This window comes from Psammomys obesus, unplaced genomic scaffold (assembly GCF_907164565.1).
Source record: "Psammomys obesus unplaced genomic scaffold, mPsaObe1.curated_primary_1811, whole genome shotgun sequence".
NCBI classification, from domain to species: Eukaryota; Metazoa; Chordata; class Mammalia; order Rodentia; family Muridae; genus Psammomys; species Psammomys obesus.
Window position 1 is genome coordinate 8,383,168 of NW_026586173.1, and position 19,093 is coordinate 8,402,260.

General features: G+C 49.7%; 1 protein-coding gene across 1 annotated transcript in view; it reads right to left on the reverse strand.

Annotated features, from left to right (window-relative positions):
• Positions 1–901: 901 nt before the first annotated feature.
• The window catches only part of Igsf9b (immunoglobulin superfamily member 9B), a 45,281-nt gene continuing 27,089 nt past the window's right edge, over positions 902–19,093 (reverse strand). Inside the window, exons 14-20 of the mRNA XM_055601365.1 lie at positions 18,165–18,391; positions 17,314–17,398; positions 15,155–15,316; positions 14,471–14,516; positions 12,280–13,932; positions 4,409–4,530; positions 902–1,252 (exon numbers count right to left, since the gene is read on the reverse strand). Of these exons, the coding sequence (XP_055457340.1) occupies positions 1,044–1,252; positions 4,409–4,530; positions 12,280–13,932; positions 14,471–14,516; positions 15,155–15,316; positions 17,314–17,398; positions 18,165–18,391 (2,504 nt within the window). The 3' untranslated portion in view covers positions 902–1,043. The remainder of the gene's footprint in view (positions 1,253–4,408; positions 4,531–12,279; positions 13,933–14,470; positions 14,517–15,154; positions 15,317–17,313; positions 17,399–18,164; positions 18,392–19,093) is intronic.

A 19,093-nucleotide genomic window follows, 5' to 3' on the forward strand; every position in this document is an offset into this window, starting at 1 on the left:
GCCGGGCAGAGATGGGTGTAAATAGAGCTCATGGCAGTGTGCTCAGCACAGGTGGCTGCAGAACAGGAGGGCCTTTGGCTGCAGGGCTCCTAGCCCTGGCTGGACCAGAACAGATTGAGGCAGGAGCATGTGAGCAGAGGGCTGTACACCAGGCCTGCCTGTCGGCCCCGCTGCTAAACAGTCGCTGCTTCTGTGGTGAGTGTTGAACTACAGAAGAAAGAAAAATGCTAGTCTGGCCTCGCGCCTGGCCATACTTTCTCCACCTAGCAAGCAGGTAACAAAGGTTTGGGTTTAGTTCAGGGCTAACTTGTTGCTAACCACCCCAAAGCAGGGAGCTAGAAATGATGGCAGGACCCCATTTCTGCTCTAGACGGGAGAGGCTAGAGAGAACAATGGTGAATTCAGCTGAGACACATGAATCCCGTTTCAGCTGCAATGGTCTCCCAAGACAGATATGAGGACAGCCACCAGCTCGTAGCCAGCCCAGCTCACCCAGCCCACTGTTCAGTAGCTTCCTCACTCCTTCACTGACCACAGGGAGAAACAGCATTTTGCTTCAATGTACATATATATACACATAGAGAAACCCACCAACTACACACAAGAGCATTTGTATCTATATCTATATATATGCAGAGTTTGGAGGACAGGATGTAATTCTAACCCCATCCCAGGACTTGGAGAACTGAGACAAATGCACAGTAGTAAAAGCCATTGCTTTCCTCTCCTTCACTTCCTAAGACATTTGAAGAAGTGAGAAGAATCAATCTAGTAAAGTGGGAGAGGTGCTGTTGAGACAGATGTTTTCCATCCCCAGCTCTGACCCACTGTTAAAAGCTCTTCCCCCAGTCCTCTTTTCTGTGGACAATGCTAGCTTGCTAGACCGTGGGGGAGAGGCCCGCCCTGGCAGGAGGAAACACACACAGGACAAGGGCTTGAGCCATCCCATGATGGGCAGAGGAGGACAAGGCCCTGTACAATGGTCCCTTTCTGCCCCCTTTAGCCTAGCACCCCACCTTGGGGACACTTAGAGTGATGTCAAGTCATAGCAGAGTTGCGTGGCCTGGGTCATCGTGATCCACGCTGTTGAGGATCGCTGTCTGGTCTTCCGGAAGCTGACGGTGGCACAAGTCTGAAAGCCGGGCAAAGGGATCCGGGCGAGAGTGTCTCTTCTTCTTTCGGAGGCAGACAGCTTCGTCGGGCCACAGAACCTGAGAGTTGGGAAGCTGCTGAGCCTGGGAGGCAGAACCGTCTACAGAGAAGGAGACAGAGATATAGAAGAAAAGGGTGAAAATGTGGATCAGAGCTTCACACACTCCATGCATTTCCCAGGGCTGAAGTCCAAGTTGCCACTGAAACCAAGGGAACACCTGTGTGTAGGGCTCTGAGGCCAAACTTCAGCAGAGAATCTCCTCTTTCCCCACTGGAGCAACCAGTAACCTAGCCTTGAGTCAACAGAGTAAGGTAGGTACTTTGCCATCTATGAATTCATGGATCTCAATGATCAAGCTGCTTTAGCAAACAGTCTAGATATATCTGGGGTGCTGTGCTGTGCTGTGCCTCTTGAATACCAGGTATCATTCTAGGTGGCAGGAAGCAGGCCTTCAGTATATCTTTTTCACCTATTCAGAGCAATGACAGACATGACACAGACTTCAATCATGAGTGACAGTCAGGCCTGCACACCTCTTCCACTGCCAGGGCCATTCCTCTGCCTCATGACCCTTTGGGGGATACAGTGGGAGGGTTTTGTTTTCTAGAATCTACTTCAGCATAGGGGTGAAAATACAAACTGTCAAGATCTGAAAGATACAGAAACTGGATTCTCTGGCGCTGCAAGAGCAATAGCAAAGGTAGATGAAATAGTTATATACCAATGCTTCTGCCTCCCCGAGTGTTACCATCTTGAGCTGGAGTCTTGAGCCAGGGTTATCTTCCAGAACTATGAAAATGACTACCATCAACAGGACCAGCCAGTATGGAAACCCCAAGTTCAGAGCAGGTCTAAGCCAGTATGGTGGCACATGCCTGTAATCCTCATACTTGGGAGACTAAGATAATATGAGTTTGGGGATAGCCTGGGCTACATAGTGTGACCCTGCCTTTAAGAGAGGGAGAGAGGGAGGGAGGGAGGGAGAGAAAAAGGGAGAGGGAGGGAGGTAAAGACAGTATACTCCAAAGAGAGAAAGATGGCAGTTATGTCAAGAGAGTTTAAAACATCTTCTTGTTGCAAGGAAAAGCTTCTAGAAGATTTTCCTGAGAATGTATATGTGTGTTTGTGCAGGTATGTATATAAAAACAGGGAAGGGGGAAGAGCTGCAAACTCTCTCCTGCTCACTCTGGCTGCTCTCCTAGCAGTCAAAGGGTGGAAGCAAGAGGACTAGAAGTTCAAGCCCAGATATGGCTACTTTCAGGCCAGCCTGAGCTATGCAATGAGACCTTGTCTCAAAACAGTAATAAAATACCTTTCTCTTTCCCTGCTTCAGAATTCCCTTTCACAGATAGGAAACCAGTTACCCCCAAAGGCTAAGTGATCCATGAATGATTGCCGTCTCCCTAGGTAAAGGTCAGGGTGTTACGTCAATGGGATACTATAAGAGTACAGAGAGGGGAGGAGGGCAGCGGCAAGGTACTGCAGCATTCCAAAAAGAGGGGGGTGGGGGTTAGAACTTCAACTTGCAGTGAAAACAACCAAAAAAGGCCAGGGATAGTGCAAAGGTTGAGCCAACATACCTCACCAAAAAGGATCAAGTGTGAGTCATGAGCAAAAGACTCAGAGGAGAAGCTGAGCACAAATGAAGCAAAACCATTTACACAACTGAAGAGAAGTGGGGAGAGGTGGGTTTGAGAAGGATAATAAAAAACATCTTAACAGTTATAAAACATTCAAGTCAAGTCCAATGGTCAACTGAAAATATAAGATTTGAACTTACAGAAGACACCTGGGCTAAAGGAAGACACCTGAGAGCTATGAACACAGAACAGACAAAAGAGAACATATATAGCTGATGTGGCCTAGTCTACAGTAACTGCATGAAATTTATCTATTAAAACTTACAGTCATGCACTACCTAACAGTATTTTAACCAAGGAAGGGTCATATATCCAATGGCAATGCCATAGACTGCATTACATAGTGACTGTCCTGGTTAATATAACCATTGTCTGTGATGTTCACTCAGTACTCAAATCATCTAATGGTACATTTCTCAAAATGCGTTACTATGATTAAATTATAAGTACATGCGTACACAAAAAGAACGTGTACATATATATATGATATATTATGCATATGTTTGAATTGAAGGAGTTTAAATTGAGCTTTGAATTCCATACTGACTCAAGCCTCAGAAAATCCACCCACCAGTAATCTAGCTTCTCAATATGTAGAAGAGGACCAAATGTTCAGGGCCAGCCTAGTGTACACAACTAGCTTCAGGCCAGCCTAAGCTAACTAGCTAGGCCCTGTCTCAAAACAATAAGATAATTTTTCTTTTCTTTTCTTTTCCTTTTTTTTTTTTTCTGCCTTTGTATTACCATCCACAAACTGACAGGAAACCGGCCACAGCCGAAGGCTAAATCATCAATGAGTTCATGGGCTTGTTGGCCTCGATGGATCACTCTTCTACCACCTCGCTTATTAAGACAGTTACTCTACAGCAGGCACCTAAGATCTGCAAAGAAACTGCTGAACATTCTTCCTTGGCAGACTGTCATAACATTCCTACAAATACTGGTAGAAAGAGAGTGTCTGGCAAACATCAGTTGCTTTTCTAAATGAAAAGCCCGGTTCTTTTTGCACTGTTTCATAAGCTACCCATCACTGTCTGCATCAGATATATCTCAATAGAAGTACCCTAAAGAGACAAGGAGACCCCACCCCTTGTCCTTGTCCTTAGATCCTCGTCCTTAGAAAAGGTTAGTCAATGCAGAGGCTGGCCTAGCCCAGGCCATATCAGCCCTAAACCCCACCACGCCTGCCCTGTGATCAACTAGGGGGCTGGAACTGGTGGAGGAGAATCATACAAGGAAACAGGGTAACAGCAAGGTGTGCTGCCGAAAGAACAGGATCCTACTTATGTTGCCCAAAAACACGCTGAAACAACACGGTGTACTTTCAAAAGCTTCCAGCAACAGAAAAGGCTCTATGGGCACACATACCCTCAAAGCAATGGCTCCCCAGGTGGGAGGAGATGAACTGGGAAGGGAAGGAAATCAGACATTTTTCTTGTGTGTTTATATGAAACCCGTTTGTACATTATTAGAAACGAATGTTTAAAAGGAAATCAAGAACAAGAGAAGCTGGTTTGGCTTCTAGAGAACACCCAAGGTTGGGATCCTGGGCCCACAATCCTGGTCAAATGGGAAAAGCACGGTGGAAAGACAAATGGCACTTCCCACCATTTACCGGATCGTTTCTTTGACTTCGAAGAGCCCTTGGATGACTTTTTGGGCTTCTTTATCCGTTGGTATCTCAGAGCCTCCAGCCTCTCAGGCACAGCAGCATTCCCGGGTGCAGGTGGAAGTATTCTGCAAGGAACAATTAGAGAGGCACAGGTCAGCTCCCAGAAAGGAGCCTTTGAAGAGGGCTGGAAGAAAGCCAAAGGACTGCCCAGAGAAGAGTGGAGCCCAGGGATGGAGTCCGGGAGTGTCCACGATCATTCCTGGACACTTGCCTTCCTATTGCTCCTGAAAGAAAGAAAACCCAATAGAAAGCTCCAGCAGCAGGAGGCCTATCTCAGGTGGAAACCAACCTGTGGAGCAATCAGAAGACCCTAGGAAAGGAGAGAGAGACTTTAATGTAAGCCCACCACACATCACTTAGGCTGGGATAAGCAAGTGCCAAAGAAGAGTCAGTTCCTAGAACTCACCATCATCAAGACCTTTAAGTAAAAATTGAAGAGCAGATTAAAGAAGGAGGTGAAATTCCAGTCCCAACAAGCTGCCTCCCATGTCCAGAAATAGGAAGGGGCAAGTAAGTAGCTGTGCCCAGTGAGGTGTGGGCTCTGCAGAACCCAACTTCACAGAGCTACTCTCTCCATGTGCTAGATTCATCTAGAATCTCACAGCTAATTGCTGGGATATGCCAACATCAGAAGGCACGTCTGCACAACACCTGTAGGCAAGACTCAGCTTTCCTCAGTCACAGAAGAAAACAGAAGAAAGCAGAAGTTGATTATGACAGGACTGAACGTTGAAAGCTGATGACCTCACACAGTCCTTGCTGTGTGTCACTGGTCTCCAGCGAGCTCTGTATCTCAAGATTCAACCTAAATGCTAAGATTGTTGGGAGAGGAGACTCCTACATATTGACCCTTTTTTCTCTATCCCCGTTATGGGTTGGATCAAGCTGCCATTTAACTAGAGCCTGTGTAGCCTAGGTCACAAAAGGAACCAAAGCAAACTAAGAGGAGAGCAGTGTGTGACACTGTGCCTACAAAGAGAGCTTTGCAAGAGTCATAAAAGAAGAAAATGAGGAAGACATGTTATCGGTCTCAGTGTTTCTCAAAGTAAGACAACTTGGAGCCTGAGGAACAGAGAGGGCAAGAGAGAGGCAGGGCATGCTTTCTTCCCACAAACACTGGTATTGGAACGAGACCAGGTAAGATAGTGACATTCTAGAGCCATGGTAGACAAAGGTGATTCTCTTCTGTCCACAAGTACCACATCTCCCTTTCCCACATCCATCACAGTAAGGTTTTAGAAAATCCTGGTTTTTTGTTTGTTTTTTAAAAGAAACCCTGAGAGTCCTGTGACCACCATAGGTCCCCAGAGGTCCACAAGCTATCTGAGGTAGGGGGGGAAATGCAAGGAAAACTAAAGAGAAAGGGATGGAAAGACTTAGTACTTCTCCACCATGGAAGACAACTGCAAGCACTGGGAAGAAGAATTGGTAGGCCTCTGGTCTCTGGAATTAACTGGCAGTGAAGGACCCTCCATCTTCCTTGATAGATGCCATTTGCTCCAAAGTCTTTTAGTGCATTGAGTATCAAGAAACTCTCTCAAGTTCAAGTCAGAGGCAATTCCTTAACATTCCACAACCCACAGCATCACCATACAGTACACAGGTACCCATGCCCCGTGGAAGAGCAGTCTATTTCACAGTGTAAGCAAGTCCCCCAAAGACCCAATATGCCAGTGTCCAATCCTCTTCTCATCCCCCAACCCATTTCTACCCAGAGATCTTCCCCAAAAGCAGCAGCTAAAATGGATTTGGCAGGGAGCCTGCATTACCCCTCCTTAGCTTAGACAATGTTCTTTGTGTTGCCTGAAAGAAAACCAAAGACATGAATCCTCCAGCATTTGCCTTCTCTAGTCCAGATCCTGTCCAGCTTTCGGAAAGGCCATGTGAGCTGAGATAGGTAGTCAGAGGAAACATGTGACAGGCAGGAGCAGCACTCCCCAATGCAACCATTGATGCCCCACGTTTACAGAACATTCTTCCTTATTCCCTTGACTATAGATGGATGGTAGGATGGGAAAACAATTCACTAACAAACTATAGCCAGGGAAAAGGCGAAACCACTTTCCATGTGCCACATAAATAGCCATGAGTTTAAAAGCGAGTGCCAATCCAGCTAAGCACAAAGAGATCCCTCTGCGATGGGGTCAGGGCACCAGCTATAGAAGAAGTGGTACAGAGCACCCCTAACAGTTCCCAAGGATTCTTCAAGGTAGGTGGAATTTTCAGGGATTAGGATACCAATAGCACAATTAACATATTATCACTGCTGTCATTTGTATTATATTACATGTGCTTATCACTTACCATGCCAGGCACATGTCTGTAACGAGTCTGAGAGGTGAAGTCTACAGTAGCCATATTCTTAACAAAGAAGCTCAACTTTAGTGGGGACAGCAACTTATCCAGGTATACTCAGCTCAGTATTGGGATAAACTGTTCTTTAAGTGAAGTAAGAACAAATGCTATAATAGACAAAACAGAGCTTCACTGATTCACCCGTCTGCTCTGCAGTACCCTGACCCCTCAACGCTTTCTGTGTCGGTGTCACAGACAGAATAAGAGAGACTGTAAAGTTTCACCTTCAGGCATAAACTCCCAAACAACAGTGACACATAGAGGAAGAGAAAACTTTTCACTTGAGAAGCAGCCAGACTCTGGCCCTTCCAGGATACCTGCTGCCCACCTGCTTGAGCTCCTGGCCCAGGATTCAGACACTGCTGCACAGATGACGATGTCTCCTAGAGGCACCAGGACATGCCTGCCTAATGCCAAAGGCAAATATAAAAGCAAGTCTCTAGCAGGGCAGGTGGGAAGAAAGGGACAGACATAACGGGTCCATTTTGAAAGAGCTATACAATAAAGACACGAAATATTTTTCCAGTAATCTTTACCAACAATGCTGCGGGCCCTCAGTATCAGCCTGCCTCCTACTTTTAGAAAGGATAACTGTGTCCCGTTGTCAATACCAAGTCTACCTGGCACTGTTCCAGCTTTGAAAATTTTTGGTGTTGAGTCTGGGATAAGAAGCAGGATGATTAACTTATAACCCTGGAATAAAGCTCTCCAGTAAACCTGAACTTGACCTGTAGGTGAGGTGGTTACAACAGACTCCAACCCTGCTTTCCCAAGGCAAGGCTCAGTTCTCCTTCTGGTCAGTCTTGACTTTTCTCCACATACAGGAATGCTGAAGACTTCAGTTTCCCTTCTCCCAGGAGATGATCCAGAAATATTACTGACAAAGGCCAACAAGCATGTGCGCTCTGATGGTCTCTCATTTCATGTAAATCCCAGTTCTATGATCCAGTTGGAGTTCCTTGCAGCTCCAAATTATCAAAATGTGCCAACATTTACTTTAAAATCCACCCCCATGCCAGTCCACACAAAATTCCCATCCCACCCACTCAACCCAAGAGGTTTTAACTTCCTGGCACCCTGCTCCCTAGGGTAGCTGAGAAGAGAGGTGGCAGATTTACAACACAAGAAAACCTTAGGCCAGAAAAGTCAAAATCCAGCTGGCTATTTCCTTGTTTTAGTGCCCTAAGAACTAGCCATTAAGACACGTATGATAGCAATTACTGACACATCTGGGAGGAGGGAACCTCGGCTGAAGAACTAACTGCCTCCATTAGAGTAGCCTGCAGGCATGTCTGTGGCACATTTTCCTGATTGCTAAATGTGGGATGGTGCAGCCCATTGTGAGTGATACCATTGCTAGGCAGGCAGGCATGGCCTCTACAAGAACATGGGCTAGCAAGCAGAGTTCCTCCATGGCCTCTGCTTCCATTCCTGCCTCCAGGTTCCTGCCCTGAGCTTTTGATCTGATTTCCCGAATGATGTACTATAGTAAGCCAAATAACGACAACCCCCCCCACACACACACACACACATACACACTCGAAGTTGCTTTTTGGTCATGGTGTCTATCATAGCAACAGAAGGATAAACTAGAAAAACACAGTTCTCCGTTACTCCCCAGACGGTAGGCACAAAGAAGTAGCTTGGAGGCTGCCTCCTCCTACCATGGGTGAAAGGATGGGGAAAGTTTTCAAATATATGATATAGCCAGGGAAAAGGTGAGAGTGCTCTCTAGGTACCCTGGAGACAGGCAGGACCAAGCCAGCCCAATCACAAAGGGACCCTCTCTGACAGAGTCAGAGTCCAGACTCAGTGTTCTGCCTCCGGTCTCAGGAAAGGCCTGTGCCCAGATGGGGACTCCTTCCCACAGAAAACCTAATAAAAGGGTTAGGGTTATGCTTTCCAGCTCCTGCATCACAGAGGGCACAGTAGGTAGTAAGGGGAAATAGAACAGAGATGGAAAATCCAAGCACTATCCGCATCAGGGGGGCACTGACTTAAGTGGCTGGGCCCCAGCAACCCGCAGAAGAAGAGATCCACATACTTCAGCTCCCCACACCGAGATGGGAGCTGGGAAGAGGATAAAGAGGGGAGAGAGAAAAAGAGGACAGGGTGGGGAAATGACAACAGGAATGAACAGGAGGAAAGGAAAGAAACTGAAGCGGAAAGAAACAAAGCAAGGACAAATGCAGACAAGAAGCATCACAACTTCTCCAGGCAAGACCAGGGGGACACATGCAAAGGTGCAACATGAAGACAGCATCTACAGAGGGGCCACAGCTTCCCCATGGCCCAGCAGCTCCTGTACCCCAGGGAGTCTTTCAGCAAGCAGGAGCATGAGCAGAGGTTCCTGTTGCCTAGCACCACAAAGGCCTAACTTGGACACTTCTTCTGGGTGGGGATACTATCCAGGCCTGGGGGAGGAACAACTGTCTCTCACTGCTGCCCCTGGTTTCTGGGTTTGCCACAGTGATAATGTGGCTGGGTTCTCTCAGATCTGAAATGATGAAGCCATTGGGAAAGACGGGGTCGGTGGAGTTGGGGATGGGGAAGGATGAAAATCACAAATGACACTAGAGTCCGGCCACTTTTCAGGAACTGGGTAAGAGCTGTCCCAGGGTTACCAAACCCCAGGGGCAACAAAGGGGTATGCCAGGGGAGGACAGGCACAGAACAGGGGAGTTAATCCTTCTACCTAATCTGTAGCATCCATCCAAGAAGCCACAGGAGGCCCCAGAAGCAGGTGAACTCCCAAGCACTATAGATCCTGCTCTCACAGGTAGCTGCAGGCTGACATTCGGTCAGCCGCACACACAATGCTAAGGCCTCTTGGATACTGACAGTTTTATAGCTGCAGGTCATAAAGAAATGTCCCTGCAGTCTCTTTATGGATGGCCTCTCTTATGACACAATGAGATTTATAGTCCTGAGTTAGGAAGAGCAGCACCCCCATGGCGTACGAGAGTAAGAGCAGGAAAGCACGTGGCTTCTTCTCACTTGGGAAGCCAAATGCGCCAACACAAAAAATCTCCCACTCTCTCACCCAGGGGCCTGGTGCAGTTTGCCAGCCCTAAGGCATGGGCAATAGAGCATATGGCAAAAAAAACAATCACTTCTTTAGGTTGCCTTGACAAAGAAGGAGCTCTGAGTGTCCCAAGCATCTTTAAGAGATGCCCAGCCCCTTCACTGGGAGCCCCCTCTTTTGGATACCACCTGGAAGAATGCTTGGAGGAGTCAGCAATGGCAAGGGAGGGCAGTGCTGATCTCTAAGGTTTTCAGCTTTTTGCCCAATCAACTTCCTTTTTCCCGGCATGAGCTCTCCCAAGGTCTTTTCCCAAGAACATGACCTAAGGAGGCCAGCTACAGCAGGGACCCTGAAAGCAATGTGGCTCTAAGGATAAGGTCACATTTCAGTCCTACAACAACCATGAAAGGGCTGCAGATTGCAAGGAGCATGGGAGAGTGGTTACACTTCCCACCTTCAAAGAGCTGAAAGCCACCTGACCTGGAGGACCCAGATGGATGTGGAAGAGAGACCTCTTTAAGATTCCCAGGAAAGAAAAAAAAAATTAAAAACCCCAGAAAGAGAGAGGGACTAGAGACCCCAGGAAAAGATCTGAGCTTAGGGGGAGGGGTTGGCAGGGAAGAGACACTATCCCTGAGTCTATTGGGGAAACAACAATGGAGTGGGGATGATGAGAGAGCCCTGGATCCCAGTATGGACCCAAACAGGGCCCCAAGGGTAGAGAGGCAAAGCTGATCATGGAAATTCTGGATCCCTTGGGCTTCATGCAGGGTCCTGCAGCTGCTGTGGAGGTCTATGAGGGTGCTGGCAGCAGGATGGCAAGGGTCTGAGTGAGAACAACTGCAGTCCGTTCTAGAAGGGTGGGCGTGGGCTTGGAGGTTAAAAGCTGCAGCTAGGCAGTGCCCCAGCATGGCCAGCTGGGCAGCTGGAACAGCAGAGCAGTGCGATGTGGGAATCCAGAAGCCATGGGCACCCAGCAGCAGCTGCCCAGATGGGGCAATGAGGGGATATGTTTTGGATCCCCTATTACAGAAGCAATGGCCCTGCCGAAGCCCCATCCACCTGCCCGCCCCTCCCCACCCCACCGATGAGCTCCCTTACCTATTGAGCTGAGGAGAGGCTTGTCTCGACAACACTGCCCAGATAGCTGAGATAATCAGAAACAAAGCAGTTACCAAAACCGGCCAGACGAACCACCCACGCACACCCAGAGGGGAGGAGGGGGCACATGGAGCAGAGACCCACAGGCGAGGTCAGAGAATGGGTGAGGGAAAAGAGAAAGCCAGAGAACCAAATGCATGATGGAACAGAGAAGGTGAGCGGGGCTGTGCAAGGCACAGACAGGGTGCGGCAACAGCATCTCCTGCAGACGGAGGTGGGCCCACCAGGAACTCCCACCTCAGCACTGAGGTAATTGTGCAATTTCCAGCAGGCGGAGTGGGAGGGAGGGCTGAGGTCCCTCCTCTCCAGCTACCTCCCATCCCCACCACCATCAGGACAGCCTCCTCTAGAACTCTGCTTCCCTCCACAGGCCACTACATCAAGAGGAGAGACCAAAGTACTGAACCCAAGAAAAAGTCAGAAAGAGAAGGGAGAAAAAGATGAGGAGGGCAAGGCAAGGGAAGAGGGCAGGGTGGGTGTAACAGAGGCATGGCAGGCTCTTCAGAGCAAATTCGGTCAACCTCAAGGCGATGGAGCAGGAAAAGAGGAAGACGGGCTGACTTGAAAAGGAACGAAGGCTAGGAGGAAGGGGAAGGGCAGGCGGGCAGAAGAGGAGGCACAGACAGGCATCCAGGCCGACCGGTACCTGGAGTACCAGCTGCTACAATACAGAGTGTGCACTGTAGATGGGCAGATCTCGAGAGCTTGTCTGTCTGTCTGTCTGTAGCTTCTGTAGCTTCCTGTGAGGCACACATGTGGGTGGGACATGGTTCCCCACACACATGTAGTCCACCACTTACTGGGCATGCTAAGAGGCGGGTATTTGAGCACACAGGGCCCCTGATCAGTGTTCCTGCTTGATGTGAAGTAGCTACACAAGAGGAGACTCGAGATCTGTAGGTCTGCGGGGAACCACCACCATCCAACACCAAGATCACAGGGATGTGGCCAGCCTCAACTTCAAGGGCACCATCTGCAGGCATCACTACCTGCTATGTTGTTCCCTTCCCCTTCCCCATACTCCTGACGCATGGAGAGCCTTTACAGAACTCTGGGCTGGGTGAGGAGACTCCTGAAGAGACTGGCAGGGTGCCAGCAGGTAAGCCCATCCATTCCAGTGAAGACATTCTCACATTCTGCCAATGTGTGGCCAGAACTCCTCTCCCAGGGGTGCCGCAGTGTGGTCCCAAACAAGCCTGTTGTTGGGATGATGGGGAGGTAGGGGACAGGGAGACTGACCAGAAGTCGGCTAGAGACGGTGGCTTACACTCACCCTGAAGTAGGTAAGGTTGTTGGGGGCTCTGGCCGGAGTGGCTCCTCCCCCATCCTTCGAGGGGAAGGCGTCTGTCCAAACACATCCAAGTTGTCCCCCGGTGCCGGAGGGGCAGGGCCCGGTGGAGGAGAAGGGTAGCCTGTGGCCAGAGTGGTGAAGCCCATGGTGGGCCTGTAGCTGGGGCTCCCACTGCGGCTGCTCTGTGAAGGAGATCCAGTGGATGGCGTGGACTTGCGAGAGAAGCTGACCGCGGCTGGCGGCTGCAGGGTGATCTCCGACATCTCTGCCTGCTGAAGGAGGCCTGGTCGAGGTCGGGCACGAGCAGCGAGCTCAGGGGAGCCAGTGCGGGAACTGAGGGGGCTTTGGGTCAGAGGTGAGAGCCTGGAGGGCTGTAGCACCACTTGATGTAAACTGGGCTCGGCACGCCGGGCCTGCCGGGGGCTGGGCCGGGGCCGGGGCTGGGGCTCGTACCACCGGGTGTCCAGACCAAATGTGCTGGGGCCACCGTGCCCCCCGGGCTCGGCTGGCTCCGGGTAAGGCAACACCGGTATCCCCATACCTTGGCTGGTATGTCTTAGCTGCCCTTGGCTGACCAGAGGTTGCATAGGTCTGTCCTGCCACTTGGTGGCAGGGGGCGCCGGGATGGGCCCCCTGCCAGGTGACTTGGCTACCCAGCCCTTTGGTGCCTCCAGAGAGAGCATGCCTGGATAGGCTGCAGGCACCTGGAGTGGGGCTGGGGGCAGTCCTCGGGGCAGGCAGGCCTTGGGTTGCAAACTCTCGGCCACATCACAGGGGTGCAGCTGGTGGGGGAACATCATGGCTGGGGTCTCCAGTCCCCCAAAGGGAAATTCTGGCCGGCCCCAGGGCTCAGGGGAGCGCCCTCCTGTAGGTGTCTGAGTCAAGGGCAAAGTGCTGTTGGAAGCGTTCTCGCCATTTTCCTCAGGGATGGTGGGGTGGCCAAAAGGCCCCTCGGTGTGCAGGGGTGGGGACGACATGACTGAGCTCAAGGGGCTGCCCACTTCCGGCATATAGAAGGGCGGAGGCTCCACCTCCCCAGGGCTGCTGCTGCTGAGGTACCCATAATACTGGCCATGGTGGAAGGGTCGAGGGGCAGGGGGCCTCGCTTGGCCAGTAGCCTGGAGTCGTCCTCCCAGTCCACTGGGGCCCTCGAGCCCACGAGGCTGGAACCGAGGGCTGTATGCTGGTGGTGGCAGGTAAGAGTCCTGGCTGGAAGACATAGGGGTCAGCTGAGGCTTCAGAGCAGCCACAGACGTGGGCACCAGTGGGTCGTCGTTCTCCTCGTCCGACTGCCGGAACTCAGGGTACATGTCCGTCTCCTCAGCGAATGGGAAGCCCTCGATTCGACGGCCCTTCACCGAGGGCTCGATCTCCGACGGGCCCATGACAAAGCGGCCATCCGGGCCTCTACTGATCAGCTCGATGGGTGTGGTGGCCTCAGCTTCGGCCTCAGCCTTGGCCACACTGTACTTCCGGCTGCTGATAGCCCTCTTGGTCTTTTTGTACAAGGATAGCTCTTTCTCCCTTGTAGGGCTCAGCATCCTCTTGGCCGCAGGCTGGCCCTGGTCGTCAGAGGACTCAGACGGGGCTCGGAGTGTACGGATGCTCTCAGGACTCACCTTGCCAGAGGATAAGCTATCAGTGAAACAAACAGAAGTTGATATGGGGCGCTTTACACAGCCTCCAGCTTATTTTCATTCTCATAACAGTGACTCCGAAGGAAACAGGCATGGATGGGCTGAATATTTTGGTCAGAAACTCTGGCAACTCTCTCAATTGTCTAGACACTACCGTTCATTTCTGGAATGAACACCAACATTGCTACTTTTCTTCTGGGCTGCCCCTAAAGTTGGTACACCGTGCCTATGCACAACTCCAGCTTTATTCCATAGCTGTTCAGAAATGCAAGCTAATATCAACATTGACTCTAGCAAAGCATAGGCCAAAAAAAAAAAAAAATTACAGATATAATACTGCAAGGCTAAACAAATAAGCTGCGAGCTTGAACTATCTAGACTACGCTCCCTCAACCCATGTGGGCCCCTTAAAATGGACATGCCAGAACAGCAAACATGAAATTTCTTAGGGAAATGAGGCCAACTAAAACTAAGAACTACTTATGTCCAGCCTCCCACTTATACCTACAGACCCCCCAGCAGCCAGAGAAACTTACGGAGACTCAAGACTCTTCCTACAGTGAGTGATGGAAAGTGGAGGATCTGGAAGAGAGAAAAAGGAAAAAAAAAAAAGGAAGAAGCCTGAGCCCACCAAAACAAACAAAGAACCTGGTACTCCATACAGAGAGGCCTGATACAAAGCCACAGAGGGAAAGGCTGTACTTGCCTGGTAGCTCTAAGCCCAGCCCAGAGGCCCATGCAACCACCAGGCCCCCTCTCCCTGTAGCCCTGGCCCATCCTGGCCCACCACACTTGCTATCCTTTTCCTTCTTTCAAATCAAGTCCCACTGGGCATGAAGGCACAATCCAAGCTCTTGGGAGACTGAGACAAGAGAATCTCAAGTTCCAAGGAAGACTGGACTACACAGCAAGATCCTCTCTGTCAAAATAATAATAATAACAACAACGACATAAAGCGGGGAGGGTCCTGGAGAGAGTTGGAGATAGGTAGGGAGAGGGATAAAAATCAAAATACTTGGTGTGTATGTATGGAATTTCCCAGAAACGAACAAAAATATTTCTTAAATAAAATCTTAAAATTTCAGCTCTGCCACTGAAGCTCTGCCTGCAAGATCCCTGTGTCTCTGCTTCCAGAGGAGAAATACCACAAGTGCTCTTCCTGCATCCTGCTAAAGAACATCTGACCTTGGCCAGGCAAGCAGAGGAGACAAAACACCTACCTTTCTTCCGCTTGAGTTTGCGCTTGCGCTGCTTGTTGACAAAGCAGGCAGCCAGAGTGCTGAAGAGGATGGCGGCTGCCAGGAAACAGATGGTGGCCACTATTCCAGCCAACACCGGCCGGGCCAGCCCATCGTCGGTCAGGTCCGGCTGTGGGAAGATGTCTGTAAGGAAAGCCAGAAGCATATGGGTCTCGTGCTTGCCAACATTTTCCCCACCTACTCTGACACCTGGTCCCTAGAACTTTACCCTCCAGCACACAAGGCTGGGGTGTGAAGAGTTCAGTGTGGCAGCCTGAGGAGAGCTAAGAAATGGACAGTCTATGACAGTCAAGTAACTTCCTTGAGGTTACTAAGAAGAAATGATGCCTGCATCTTCCCTGTGAAGGATAACCAGCAACCATCTTCTACAGATGTTTTGTCCGTCACTGCGGCAAAGCACTTCCACACATATGATTCCATACACAGTAACCCCGTGAGCTACACACCAACCCCACTTCACTAAACAAAGACATGAGTGGCTGGCTCACTCTGCTACTGGTATCCTAACAGGAGCACAGTTGCTCTGATTTCCAGTTGGGATTTTCTGCCTTCTCCTATGCCATCTATACAATGAATACACCTTGGGGATAAAATTCTAAACCAGAGAGGGGACCTGTTAGGATAGAATCTAGGCCCATCCATCTTCTAACCCCTTATAGGACAGGCTGGCAGCTTCCTGAAACAAGGACTAGTACATCTCGGTTATCCAGGCTCTGAAGCAGGCTGGAGCTGTAGAAAGGATGAGATGGGCTCAGTGCTCCCTTCCTCAGAGAAAAAGCTTCACCCTGTGCCAGATCCACACGCGTTAGTGACAGAGCCAGGACCAGGCTCCAGCCCACTGTACTGTATGCACAGGGCAGTCATATCAGTAAGTGGCACTCTTAAAGAATGCCAAGGAGAGAGTCAATACATTGTGACATGGCTGGCTAGAGTTCAACGCCACATCAATAATGATAATGGACAAAGAGATCCATATTACATGGCTGGAGCCATAGTCTTCGGGGAGCTAACTACAGAGAATGCTGTAGTTGCTCCACCCATGTAGGCCTGCCTAACTAGGCATGCCGCCTTCACTTCTGGGAGCCAGGCACAAGGCTACTGAGTAAGAACAGTTCATGGACCTGAGTGCACGAAACACTCAAGTTGTCTACTTGGGCTCTGGCTGGAATCTATTTCCCTGTGTTCTTCCATCTCTTGAGTCTCTTCCCTGGAGAGAAGCCAAGACAGACACAGCTGAGTTTTGCTGCCTTTGGGGGACAACTTGATTTTACACAAATGCCCCAGGGTACCTAACATATAAGACAAAAATCACACTCTCCTCTTCCCCAAGTGCCCTTGGCTCCACTTCTCTTCTCCCCTCTGCCCACACCAATGCTTTTGTAACTCCAAGAGGCTTCCTGCAAGGATCTTCTGACCAAGACTTTTGTAACCTGATCCCAGGAGTCTTAGTACGTGCTGTACCCAAGGAAATGGTACTGAGCTAGCTTACTAAGCAAGAGCCTCTCCCATACCAAAGACACCACTTCCCTGGAGTGGGTCTCTGCTGTGTTTCAGGAACTCTGGAATGGAGAGAAGATATGTGGAAATGGGACCATTGCCAAGAAAAAGAAAGATAAACGAAGAAAATGCTAGGGAGTTGGCTTTATTTAGTCTGGAAAAAAAAATCTAGGGAGAGGAAGGAAGGAAGGAAAACAACACCAAACAACAATTTTCCAAATAAAACCCACATAATTATAAGGAAGCCTATAATAGGCATCCAACAAACACTTGTTGACCTGCTGTATCTTCCCTCTAATTCAGGGTGCCCGCCCCATTACACAGCAGAGCTCGAGAGCAAACAGACAGTGTATAGCAAGCAGCGCATTCTGACAAGATCCAGTGGATTTCCTTCCTCAGCTAGCTCACGGAAGTATCAGACAGTGGGACAAAACATCATGTTTCGACCAACACAGATCTGATGGGCTTCAGTAATGCTAGGATGAACAAGGTTTCAACTAGCCTCCTGCTTAAGCTTCCAACCCAGCCTGTCCTCCCAGGTTAGCTGTCTCACAAAGAGACTCTCATGTGGCTCTGAGGCTTAGGCCCTGGTTGTTGTTAGATAATTTTGGAACCCAAAGTACCTGTGCTGGAGACACCGGCGATGTTGCTGGGTTCGCTGATCAGATCCTGCATGACAGCCAAAACCCGGAACTCATACCAGGTATCCTACAATCCAGGGACAATACCCAGTCAGCTGAGGGGCCTGGGACCACCACTGACCCTGTGCATGATCTTCACAGAACAGGGTGCCCAGAGTACTGGTCCCAGGAAGGGTTTAATGGTGACTGTTCACGTTGGGCGATGTTATAGTACACATAGTCCCACCTCTGTTAGAGCTACAGGCTACAAGCTATGCACAGGAGACGACTGGAAGACTACAGAGACACATGCACAGTGAGCTCTCAGACAGCATCATGAAGCAATTCCAGCTGGCCATAAAAAGCATCCGGAGAGAGGAGATGGAAGGATACATGAGATCTGTTTGAGCTGTTTTCTCTCTCAAGAAAATAAGATGCTCCTGCTTAAAAGATATCCAGCAGAAAAAGAGAAAAAATGTTTTCTCCCAGGACTGTGAATTATTAAGAGAGTCCTTCTCTTGGCCATCCTAGAAGATAACCTTTCTAGGGCCTCCTCAGTCCATCCTGGGTGGAACCCAGGAAACTGAGGCCTTGGGGCAGATGATCCCTACTGGCTTCTCCCTGCCTTCCCCTAGCTAGTGTCTGTATTTGTCTGTGTCATTAAACTAGCTCTGGTCTGGGGACCAATTCCCACCTTTGGTAGCAGACTAGGGAAAGTCCAAAGCCACAGATAAGAAGGGCCAGTGCAAGGCTTGACTTTCTGCCCCTGAGGTGGATCACTCAATGTTCAGTGGCTTTACAAATAGTCATAACAATTCCAGAAACTGGGAATGAGAGGCAAGAAAAGTCCCCACCTGTGACAGATCCTTGGCAAAAAAATCTCCATCCGTGCCTGGAATGGCATCATCTAGCATCTCCCAGCGTTCCCCAACTCGGAACTCCATGATATATCGGTCAATGGGGAAGCTGTGATTGGCAGGTGGGAGCCAGGACAGGAGCACACCCTGCTGGGTCCGGTTGGCTGTGAGGCACCTTGGTGGGGTCACCAGCACCAGGGGTTCTGGAGTTGTAACAGGGAATGCTACAGAAGAAAAACAAAGACGAAAGATGATGGCCACAGTGGGAACCCAATGCGGGAAGCAGAGCCTAACAAAGAATGAATTTGTTTCAAAGAAACGAGAGGGTGTCACCTAGAGCAGCCCTCCCGGTCCTAGGGAAGAGAAGTCAGGGCTGGTAACGCAAAGCTCTGTGACTCTTTTCAGGATAGGACAACTGCAAGAAGAGGGAGCACCTCCTCACAAGGGAAGATGCAGCAGGCACCATAGAGAAGAGAGAAGCTCCTAGTGCATCATAACGTCTAGGTCAGCAACATCCCTGATGGTGCCCCATGAAATAAATGCTGGAGCTGAAAAGCTCCCATCAGCTAGTAAGAGGGTCTCCACTACAACACAGAACAGCACGCTCCTCACATACCTGAGGTGACACTGGTATGAACACATCTATGGCACTGCCAGTCGCGTAACGTGCAGCTTTGAACAGTGCAAAGTATGTGACAACGGCAACACCCAAGCATGCCACAGCTTATGTGTTTACTCCACTATGCTTTTTTTTTTTAATAGCTAGAGCAAATTCCCACAACAGAAAAGGTTTCTGGTAAAAACAGCCCGCCCTGTTCCACCAGCCTCAGCTCCACTGACCTAAGGTTCACTATGTTTCCTGGTTGCAGGGTGGAGGTGCCATACCATCTACACAATGACCTCATTGCCTCATGACACGCTTCTCA